This window comes from Bidens hawaiensis, unplaced genomic scaffold (assembly GCF_021521415.1).
Source record: "Bidens hawaiensis isolate Kalapana, Puna unplaced genomic scaffold, B.hawaiensis_p1.1 tig00001511_1, whole genome shotgun sequence".
Taxonomy (NCBI): Eukaryota; Viridiplantae; Streptophyta; class Magnoliopsida; order Asterales; family Asteraceae; genus Bidens; species Bidens hawaiensis.
In genome coordinates this window covers 4,310,544-4,322,675 of record NW_027491085.1, presented here as the reverse complement: position 1 = coordinate 4,322,675, position 12,132 = coordinate 4,310,544, and the positions used below count along the sequence as shown (strand labels likewise).

At 36.1% G+C, this 12,132-nt stretch overlaps 1 protein-coding gene across 1 annotated transcript; it reads right to left on the bottom strand.

Annotated features, from left to right (window-relative positions):
- Window positions 1–5,048: 5,048 nt before the first annotated feature.
- On the bottom strand, window positions 5,049–12,116 carry LOC143583567 (alpha-glucan water dikinase 2-like). Its single transcript, XM_077065847.1, has 12 exons — window positions 11,987–12,116; window positions 11,694–11,803; window positions 11,493–11,571; window positions 11,294–11,385; window positions 10,781–11,199; window positions 10,555–10,680; window positions 7,070–7,180; window positions 6,881–6,979; window positions 5,899–6,072; window positions 5,689–5,781; window positions 5,481–5,602; window positions 5,049–5,372 (listed from the first exon to the last, which is right to left on the bottom strand). Exons 5-12 carry the CDS (start codon window positions 10,955–10,957, stop codon window positions 5,168–5,170), a joined length of 1,107 nt encoding a protein of 368 aa, XP_076921962.1. The 5' UTR covers window positions 10,958–11,199; window positions 11,294–11,385; window positions 11,493–11,571; window positions 11,694–11,803; window positions 11,987–12,116; the 3' UTR covers window positions 5,049–5,167.
- Between the last annotated feature and the right edge of the window lie 16 nt (window positions 12,117–12,132).

Genomic DNA, 12,132 nt, shown 5'->3' with positions numbered 1-12,132 from the left:
AGCACAACTCCTTCTTCCCTGTTAATTTTCCGGCAATCCATCACTTCCGGCGACGGTCATAAGCACCCCCCTTCTTCTTCCATCACAACTCCTTCTTCCCCTGCTGCCCCCCAACGGTCATAACCACCCCCATCCCAACGGCTCTTTTTCTTGGAATCAACCTTCATCACGTGTGACACCCATCACGCCAAAATCCATATTTTCGCGTGACAAAGGGCGGCGGTGGTGTGGAGAGGCTCACCACGCGTGATGGGAGCTCCATCACGCACCGCCACGTCCCCCCTTACTACCGATATAAGTTTACACCAATTATCAGTTATAATTTAATTTAATTTAATTTAATTGATATGAGTTATGAGTTATTATTGTGTTGTTACTCAAAAATCCCTAATTGTAATCCTAAATTTAATATATTTAGACATTTCCTTCTTACGGAACAATTCAAACTTTCTAACAAAATCTGTTTATCTATATATACTATAATCCGAATACACAAATTCTCACACTTCTCACTTCCTTACTCAAAATTCATACTTGTGTCATTTTCAAGGTTATAATTTTCTTCATACGGATATATTATTTTATTTGTTTTGTTCAAAGTATAAATATTAATTATTGAATCATTAATCCTTGCTTGAATTTGATTGTTTCTGAAGCAGCAACATGGAAGCATCAAACATTATCATGTTCAACAATTTGGATGTTACTAACAACGACTGTGTACTGAAGGTTATTTACGAATTCTGTACGAACGCGAACCCAAGGAGTTTGTTAGATTTGCGTTGTTTTTTTTTATTTTTCCCAAATTTTTATGTCTTAATTTTGTTAAATTTGTAATTCTATGGTTATAGGTTCATATATCAGTTTACGAAGAAGATTATGTTATTTCTTGGGTTAATACTTCAACTGGGCAAAGCTGAAATAGAGTTAAACTGAGGACGTTATGTTAACTGTTATATTCATGTTGAATAAACAACTAAATCTTAGAATGAATCAAATTTGGTATGTGAATTTCTCAATTTGAATTTGACTGAAACTCTAAGTTCATATCGAAAAAATGAGGACTGTATCATTGTTATATGCATGTAAAATTTTTTGATTTAATTTATAGAATTGGTCAAATTTGGTACTGAATTGCTCAAATTGAACTTGACTGAAACTGAATCTGTGTGTTACAACATGGGATTCGCATTGAAACGAGGAAAAGTTCGTTTGTTTCTCTTGATATTATTATTTAAATTCTATTATTATTGTTTGAGCTTTTCCCCTTTAACAATATATTTATGATAAGGGTGACTTCAGTGAACTTGCAAATGGCCATGAAGGATTGTCTAGGAAAGATAAGATGCAACCTGATCATGTCATTTTTTTAGTGCACTCTCATACTAACAATCATAGGTTTAGTAATTCAAATTTTAAAACTTAAATTATCATATTAATAAGGTAACTGATTATGATCATAAAATATTAGTTACTTAATTTAACAAAATCACATTTTATTAGCGTTTTAATTTTATTTATTGTTTCCTAAGTTTGAGTTGACTTTTGTATTTTTTTCTTAATTATAATTAATTATGTTGATTTATAATTCAAATCTTGAAAGTTTGAAATTAGTTACTTCCTTACTTGAGTTATATGTTTAATGACATGGAATTCCATACATTTTTTTCACAAACATTTTTTTCTTTGTTTTAAAAGTCAAATTTGCATGTCATACTTAAGGTTTTTTTTCTTTGTTCTCAATGCATTCCAGAAATTAATGCCTTTTTAAAACTATAATAGGTTTTTTCAGCAATGAAAGATACTGATAAAGTGGTAAATGACCTCTTTTTTTATATATGTACGAACATCATTTTCGTGTACTAAAATTATTTTTAACTTTTCAAAACAATAAGCAATCCCAAACACCTTTTAACCTTTCAAAATGTTAAAAAGTTAGCAAAAATTAACCAAATTTCATGTTGAGCAACTTGCATTTGATAAATTGGTCAACTGGCTCACCAGAAAGTTTTCTGGTATGTTCTAACCCCTTATATTGCAATATGAATAAAAAATTGATAAAGTTATATATAATTACTAGGATATATTAAATTTGTACATAATTGAATGATTTTGTTGCAACCTACTAGAGGGCCTTCTAGAGGTGGGATATTAAAGATCCCCAAAGCATATTGGAATCGCATTTGGAAGAACACTTGCCACGTCTTGTAAGTTTGGAAACGCAGTTGTCAATTGCTATAATGTGGCCGTACTTCATGATATTCTTTTCTCCATAACAAGTTGAGTTACTCACGAGAGGATATAAAAGTCAACCATATTGGTCTAACACCTACATTTGAGAATGGTTGTATTAACCAATTTACCGACATCTGTGATAGTAAATGGAATGTCTATTCCGTCATGGGTTGGTGTTAGCCTAATCAATTATAATTTTTATGGTTAAGTTGGACTTTGCATGGTTCCAAATTCATTATTGGCTATGGCTAGACATGTACAACTCGGTTTACAACCCACACCGGTTCTGGTTTAAAATTGGTTCGGGTTAGTCAAATCTTGGTCAACGTTTTAAAATAAATATGTACTTCTAAATGTGCTTTTTAATATTGTGGAATGCTTTTAACTAATCGTTTATATCGTATCATTAACTTGTGTTACTCAATTTGTCTTTGTATGTTGCTTTGGATTGAATTATATAGATAAGAGTTTCAATTTAAAATCATGTGATAAACCTTTCATTTATATAATACCATAGAATTATTACTTTAATATTTTATATTGATAACTTATCATCTTTGGTCATTTTTTTTCATTTCAGCAGATTTATGTAAAATAATCCGCTACATTTCTTTGTGTGTGTATATATATATATATATGATAAGTATATGGTGAAAACCCAATCCGGTTGTGAAAACCCTGGAAACTCGATTTGTGGTTCTAGATGCAGCCACATGGGTGCTTTACAGGTTTATTGTTTTATGTCTTTCAGTACTTACTTTACGTATGAATATAAATTGTAATTATAAATCATGTTGTCGTCTAAAAAACATATTAAAATATATCTTGTCGTTTGAAATTAGATATGTGTTTACTTGACGATTTCTATATTTCCACCCATGTCGTACATATGTTAATAACCTAGTATACAATATATAACGTTTGAGAAATAAATAGTATTAATGAATTATCATATTTAAAGTGTATTAATGATTAAATATTCCATGAGGATTCACGTGAAAGCGACACATCAGCAACATGATAGTCTTTTATTAAGCACCATAGACTTGTATGAGACCAATGTACACAATCGTTATGCAATAGTCTTTACAACAAATTCAATACAAACAATACATTTTATTTTCATAAAGGTTTTCAGTTTTTAACACAAGTTAAATAAAACAAAAAACAAAAAAAATACTCTTAATAATTTTCTTGTGAGAATGATATGATGCAGAAATCACAAAGGGAAGAACCATGGAAAATTGATCTCATGGAGAAGATAGAAACGGTTTTCCAGAGCCACACTGATACGAAAACCATGTGTTAACTACCCCGTATTGGAAGCATTGGCAGACCTATTGTGTGCGGCCGCCCACCTTGATTTTCTTTTTTTAGTTCCTCATAAATGTTTTCAATCGTCCCATAAACTTTTAAAGCCAACGCTGACTTTTAGGAAATAGAAACCAACCTCTGAAAAAACTATATATAATTTTATAAAATTAAATTTTAATATAACTACTCATATAATTTAGTAATTTTGAACATAACTCATTGGTTCATAAACAGCGTAACCCAAGCGTCAAAGCCATTAGCCCATTATCTATGAGTCAATGTTTAAAAAAGCCCAAGTACTCAACCCATATAATTTTAAATTGATGCATCGTTTATTAAAGCTAGCACTCGTGTTACCTAGCACTCGTGTTACCTGTCGCAACCGCAATGGTAGAGATGTTTTTTGGGAAAGAAGTGTGGACATCCGATTTGCGTAATCGTATGAGTGATGAGAACTTAAGCGTTAGTTTGATTTGTTATATTGAAAAGATTTGCTAAGGAACGTCTCAGTACATGATGCTATGAAAAGATTTTTAAAAATGAAGACCCAAAGAGAACAACTTTAGATATTTGACGTATATTTGTCAATTATTTTAAGTTGGGTTATCATTTATAATGATATTTGGAATACTTTTGTGTACTACCTTTTTGTAATGATATTTTTAAGTACTTTTGTTAATTATCATTAGCAGGGTGTACTACCTTTTTGTAATGATATTTTTAAGTACTTTTGTTAATTATCATTAGCAGGGTGGCGCCCCTCAAAAGAAGAATTTGTGGGTCCGCCACTACTTGAAAGGATGAGCAACTGGGCAATGGGCATACCTTGCATAGAAGCACAAGGACACTTTGACCTAGCCAGTGATCTTGGAGAGAGAGAACTATAGAAGTGTTGCTGCTATATATATGGTATAGAAACCATGGGAACCAATAGAGAGATGAACAATGAGTTCCCCAATATAGATGTTTATATAATAGAATCGCAGTGTTTAGTTTGCGAAACTCAAAAGTGATGAGATGGATGAGGATTGAATGAAGAAATGGATGAGTTAGTCGACAATTCACCAGCTGAGTTACTTATGATAGATGATATAACCACCCCACCAGTCCACCACCTCCCATCTTTGCATGAAAGCTTATGGAAGATCACGATGATAGATCGTCACCAAATCCAGACCACCATGGAAGAAAACTTGTGCATGTTTGACAATCCGGAGGGTGAAGCGATGGCCTAGGGCTACACAGATAATAGAACCAATAAAATGATCATCTGCCTCGCTACATGACTAGTATCAATTTTGGTCTACGCAAGTATAAATCATGGTGGCCAGACCCATCCCGTTTAGAAATAGCATACATGATTTTTGCATCACCAAAAGGGAGCACAAGGAAAAGGAATTATGTTCAAAAGGAACACGAGTATAGCCCGATTGTAGAAGCAAAAAACATGGAATGTAAAATTTTCATGCGATGTGAAATATAATCATCCTATAGCTCTAATGTTATATTAAAATCAACGATACGTGTTACTGCCCAATATGATACAACAAAGCACATGACTAGTATTGTATATTGGCATCAAACCATTGTAACCATCACATGTATTTCATCACATGTATTATTTGAGTTGCTTACATTGAAGCACATATACTTGTCCATCTTGCACCACCCCTTCAATGTTTTGTGCACATCCATACAAGTCTTCTATCCTCTTCGCCGTTTCTGATATTTTTGACAGAATCAAACCTTGAAACCGCAAATCTGTTACCAACGGGTCTCTTGAATAATCTAACACAGCTTCCTCCTTGTTTTCCAGTGAAATGCTGCAAAAAGTTTCAGCTCTAATCAACCTAGACTTGAGTTTTGGCTTGGCTTGGCTTCGCTTCGCTAGGCTCAAGCTCATTAAACCTTTTGACTTTCAGTTAACGTACCTGTCATATATACCATTGCCGATATAGATATTCACGTTCTCAGATTTAAAATCTGGCCTAAAGATAACCGACCTCTTGTTCTTTGTGTATAATCCGGTAGACTTGCTTGGGTAACAAATAACCTGGAAGTTATATGATAAAATTAAAATAACATTCAGCTTTAAAGAAATATATTCATATTAGAAAAATACAAATGAAGTAGTCTTACAATGGGTGATTTAAGATCAAATTTCTTAGTAATACAACTCATGGGGCGACCCAAAGAAGCACCAACTAAAGTCTCAACTGAGCCCTTCACAATCTGTTATTCAATCAAACCTCTTAAATCATATTTACGCACAAAGACGCATTATTTAACAAAATTGTATGAAAAGAGTTTTGGATCAACCCAACCCATTTGACCAGACTCGTGGCTTACCTCTGTGTATATCTCTGAGGGGTCTTGGGAGACGGGATGATATGTGTAGGTCACAAAGGCATAATCAGCTCTAATATATTCTTGAATTAAAATACCAATTTGTAGTTTATCATAATTAGTGTTTGTTTCCCTGTGACTGATATATGCTCTTTCATTCCATTTAGAAGCCCAAACCTGGCAATGGGTAAGAGACAAGATAAACGAGTTACGAACTAATAAGAACGGCATATAGTTTTTCTAAACAATATTGATAATTTCTTTTTTCATTATCTACCGAAACTAAAATTTGATGGTAAAAACCATCCCATATTTCAACTTAGAATCAAGAAATTGTGGGAAAAATTTCGAAACCAACCGCTAAAGTTCTTGACTTCCTGCACTTTATTCTTAACATAAAAGTCCATTTTGGCATGATTAACCGACTTTCCAAAAAATAACAAAAAGATCTATTTTGCATTATTAAGTCCCTAAGCTGTATTAAAAGGACTTTTCAATAATTTTTGAAAGTATAAAGACTTAATCATGTATAAATGAAGTCTAAGGACTTATGGGTGAGTTTGACACCAAGTCCATAGGGCTTTTTTGACCAGTGGCCATTTAAAATGTATAAGTTTGACTGTAAACTGCATGGTTGTAAAAATCATGCCTAGGCGCCGATTAATTGCTAGTCGGTAACCCACCGACTAGTTGCCAATAATCACTAATTGGTGAAAACTGAAAATTTTATATAAAAAACTTGTTACACATATGTATATTTGAGATATTACATATAAATTCCCATCTGATTAATCCCGACTAATCCGAATTAATCCCTAGTCCCTAACCCCCCCCCCCCCCACCCCACGGGACCAGTGCCTAGCGAGTTCTACAAGGAGTGTAAAGTTAAAACAACCAACTTTTTGATTAATCTTGACGATTTCATACAATATGATACAGAAAAGATAATGTTGGTATTAAAATTTACTAGCTATAAAAAAGTTACCATTTTTATTGCTTGCCAAACTCGGTTCCATGTATCCTCTCCAGGGCCTCGAGGCCATGGTAATCTTGAACTCTTCATTTTCCTTCTAACCTCAACGCTCTGCAACGTTCAAGATTTTATTAGGAATTTGTAATAATCTTTTCCAATAAAGAAAATCTTGCAATTAATATTTTTAACTTGATGAATTACCATTCTACGAGGAGCTTTCATTTGCACAACAGTTTCTTGGATCTCATTAAGCTTTGAAATGTCTCCTCTATCTACATGTTCACTGAGGCAAGCAATTTTCTTTGCTACTTCCTGAAGAATCAATTAATGGACTTTTAATTAGGGACACGTGTCTTGTTGTAAACGAGGGGTGTAGGAAAGAGTAAAGATAGGGAGCGTATATTGCGTTTGGCTTCTTGGAATGTAGGAACATTAAATGGTAAGTTGCTAGAATTGGTAGATGTGCTTAAAAGACGTAGGGTTCAGATAGCATGCCTCCAGGAGACTAAGTGGAAAGGACATAGAGGGGCTGAGTGTAATGGGTATAAGTTGTGGTACTCGGGGTCTGATGGAGCTAGGAATGGAGTGGGGTTTCTAGTGGCTAAGGAAATACACACTAGTGTGGTGGAGGTGATAAGACATAATGACAGGATTATGGTGTTGAAATTAGTACTAGGAGAGGAAGTAGTGGCAGTAGTCTCCGCCTACGCGCCTCATGTAGGCCTAGGGGATCAGGAAAAGAGAGAATTTTGGGATTGCCTAGACGCAGTGGTAGGGGGCATACCTAGGGGGGAGAGGATTTGCATAGGAGGTGATTTTAATGGACACATTGGTAAGGCTAACGATGGTTTTCAAGCCGTTCATGGGGGTTTCGGTTTTGGTGATAGGAATGAGACCGGGACAGATCTTCTAGAGTTTGCGGTGGCACATGACCTAGGTATTATAAATTCTTATTTTAGGAAACAAGATTCTCATTTAATCACTTTTAGCAGTGGCGGACGCGACACGCAAATTGACTACCTTTTGATGAGGCAAGGAGACCGACGTTGGTGGAAGGACTGCAAAGTCATACCTGGGGAGGCAGTTGTGACTCAACATCGACTACTAGTGACAGATATAGCCTTCAGAAATAAGCTGACTGTTCGAGCGAAGAAAGGTACACCGAGAATTCGATGGGGAAATTTGAAGGACGAAAATCTCCTACTGTTTAAGGATAAACTCATACTGCATACGCGGGCTCGACTAAATGGGACTCAACTCATATATGGGAAGCTATGGAGACAAAGATCATCCAAGTAGCAAAGGAGACTCTCGGGGTCACAACAGGAAAGACAAGTGGGCATAAGGAGTCTTGGTGGTGGAATGACGCAGTGCAAGACAAGATAAGGGACAAACAAGGATGTTTTAGGGAGCTAATGAGGTGCACGAATGAGGAGGAGCGAGTGGAATTGAGGGACAACTACAAAACGGCCAAGATAGAGGCAAAGAAGGCAGTGGCGGAAGCAAAGAAGGCGGCCTTTAAACGGATGTATGAAAGTCTAGAAACAAAAGAGGGGGAACATGCTATGTTTAAGATTGCCAAAGCCAGGGAGCGTAGAAGGCAAGATCTAGGACCGGTGAAGTTCATAAAGGATACAGATGGGCATGTACTGGTCAAGGAGCAAGACATCAAGCTAAGATGGCAAACCTACTTCCACAATCTTTTTAACAATGGGAGAGCTTACCAAGAAGAACATGACAACACAAACTTTCAACGACAACAATCGAATAACTGCTACTGCCGACGGATCACACAAGAAGAGGTCAAGGATGCACTTAGGAGGATGGGAAGGTCTAAGGCGGTTGGCCCAGACAACATACCCATCGAGGTGTGGAAGTGTCTGGGGGAGGAAGGAGTCATGTGGTTAACTACTCTGTTCAATAGTATTCTCAAATCAGGTAAGATGCCAGACCAGTGGAGGAGAAGCGTTGTAGTTCCTATCTATAAGAACAAAGGAGACGCCCAATGTTGTGGTAACTACCGAGGAATCAAACTACTAAGTCATACTATGAAGCTATGGGAAAGAGTGATTGAGGTTAGACTTAGACGAGAAACTCAGGTTACGGTCAACCAATTTGGCTTCATGCCGGGGCGTTCCACCACAGAGGCAATACACCTTATAAGAAGATTAATGGAAAAGTATAGGGAGAAGAAGCGTGATCTACATACGGTGTTTATTGACCTAGAAAAGGCCTACGACAGTGTGCCACGACAGGTGCTCTGGGAGTGCTTGGAGGGTAGAAGAGTGCCCAGGAAATACATAGAGATAATTATGGATATGTATACCAGGAGTGAAACAAGTGTCCGTGCGCCTGTGGGGGATACTGATTTCTTTCCTGTAGAGGTAGGTCTTCACCAGGGGTCAGCGTTGAGCCCGTTTCTTTTTGCAGTAGTCTTGGATGAGTTGTCAAAGTCGATTCAGAGGACTATCCCGTGGTGCATGATGTTCGCAGACGATATTGTGTTACTTGCTGAGAAAAAACAAGATCTAAACATGAGGCTTGAGGAGTGGCGAACAACCTTAGAGACAAAAGGTTTAAAGATTAGCCGATCTAAGACGGAGTACCTCCACTGTGATTTTGGTGGGATAAACGACAATGAAGACGCACAGATCACAATTGAAGGGCAGGTGGTCCCGCAGGTAACGAAGTTCAAGTATTTAGGATCATTTGTACAGAGCGATGGGGAATTAGACAGTGATGTGACCCACCGAGTTCAGGTAGGATGGTGTAGATGGAAAGCAGCCACAGGTATATTGTGCGACAAGAGTTTCCCGACTAAACTAAAGGGAAAATTCTATAGGGTGGCAGTTAGACCTGCAATGCTATATGGAACAGATTGTTGGGCCATCAAGAAGGCATAAGTGCGGAAGATGGAGGTAGCAGAAATGAGAATGCTACGTTGGATGTGTGGGCACACAAGGCTAGACCGAATAAGAAACGTTGTGTTTCGCGAGAGATTAGGGGTGGCGAACATAGCAGACAAGATAAGAGAGTGGAGATTGAGATGGTTTGGACATGTAAAGAGAAGACAGACGACGAATCCTGTTAGATCCGTAGAAAACATTACTATAGAGGGGAGGAGGGGTAGAGGACGACCGAAATTGACTTGGGATGAGAGGATTAGGCATGATTTGATAGACCTAAACCTCTCCGAGGACATGGTTGAGGATAGGAATTCGTGGAGAAGTAGAATTAAAGTTAAGGATTTTTAGAGAGAATTGAATACCTTAGGGCTTAGACTTAACTTATTTAGGTCACATACCATAATGGTATTTCCCTTACATATATTATTATTATTATTATTATAATTATTATTAGCTTTTATATAGCTGTTAAACTGTGATCTTATTATTAATATTATTATAATTAGTAGTAGTTTTTATATAACTGTTAAACTTTGATTTCCTTTATTTTGCTTCATACACATGTACTTAGAGCCGAGGGTCTCTCTGGAAGCCACCTCTTTATTCCTTTGGATAGAGGTACGGTGTGCCTACATCCCACCCTCCCCAGACCCTACTTATAGCTTTGCTGTCGGTGGGATTTTACTGGGCATGATTGATTGATTGATTGTGTCTTGTTGTAAACTTGTAATCATCTAGTTAATTCCACTTATAAAAAGGCAAGAAAGATATAAATCATACCTTATTTATGTCATCCGATAATACCTTTTCAAATACTCCAAAAGGTATGACAATTGATGCAGGAAATCTTATCCATTCTGGCGCCTCTTTATTCAAGAATCTAATGCTGTGTGACTTTTCACCAACCTGATACATCACTCATAATTAAGTTGACATGAAAAAATGGAGGTCAACCCATTTGACCGGTCTATGTTATAAGATATTATTTATAAACTAATGAGCATACCATTTCATTAGAAGTTTCTTCAAGTGACATAACATACATATTGCTGAAAGTATTGTTATTTTGAGGGAGTCCTTGTGAAGTGGACGAAGTAGAGAGCTTTGGAAAGAAAGGCAGGCTGCAGAGGTTTCCGTCGATTAACGAACATATTAAAATTTCTGAAATCACTATAGTATTCATATTTTCCAGATTTATGTTAAAAATGCACCTGTGTCTCAATAGGTTTTCGATATTCTCCTTATGAAAAATTCCATTAAGCAAGCATTTAGAATTTACCGCATCGTCATCTTTAACCTGCAAAATTTACATTCAGATGATAATAAATGTACTAGGATGTAAATGTTACACAATGAAGATATTAGATACTTGCATCGATTTCTTTGTGTAAATTAATGCGGAAGCTAGCTCCATTCATCTTCAACCTAACAATGCAAAGGGTAAATACATCAAACTCAAAAATCAAAAAAGAAAAAAAAATAGAAATAATACAGTATAAACAATTAGTTGAACTCGAACCATTTATCATGTTTGGTATTTTTAAGAACAAATTCTATGGCGTGTATCTTAGGGTCCCTTAGTTCAATGCCAACAACATATACGTCTCCATCCTACAAGTCTCATGATCAGTAATTGAAGTAGAAAAATAAACTCTGTTGTTCATCCAAAAAGATAAAAGTATAAGGTAGTAGCATTACGGCAATTATAAAAAATAAACCTTTATAAACGGAGTACTCAATGCAGCTTTCTTATATACTGTTGTCCCAGGTGGATAAGAGGAGGGTATGAACCATTTTCTGCAAAAAACATAATTACACATTTTTGACCCAAACCTGTTTTCATCCATTACCCGACATGCCCTTTCACCACCTAAAATAAGTAAGCTAAAAAAGTTAACATTCTCAAGAAGAGTAATCACTTGTTTCCATTGGAGATGCAACCCCAGTGTAGAATCCATGTTTGTGAACAGTTATGAAGTTGAAGTTTAACTTTCGCATTGTTGCCACTTGAGAACACAGATACATCAACCTAATAATACATAACATAGTTTCCAGCATTAGAGATATACTTCACTTTTGAGGTCGAATGTTAATGTTAGATTTGGGCTATCATTTGTACCAACTTTAAATGTGAAGCAATATATTTAAACAAAAAGTCAAAATTTGCCCATTAATTATGGAAGGGATATGATGACAAATGAGAAATTCTAACCTGAAGCATCATTCCATCTTCGAGATTATACTTTTTTATCTCGGTTCATTTGGCAGACTTGAAGGATGCCATAGCGGGCTTTAGGCAATGCAGTAAGCAAACTCAATACGTGAATCTGATAAAACTGCAAGCTGAAGTATATATGA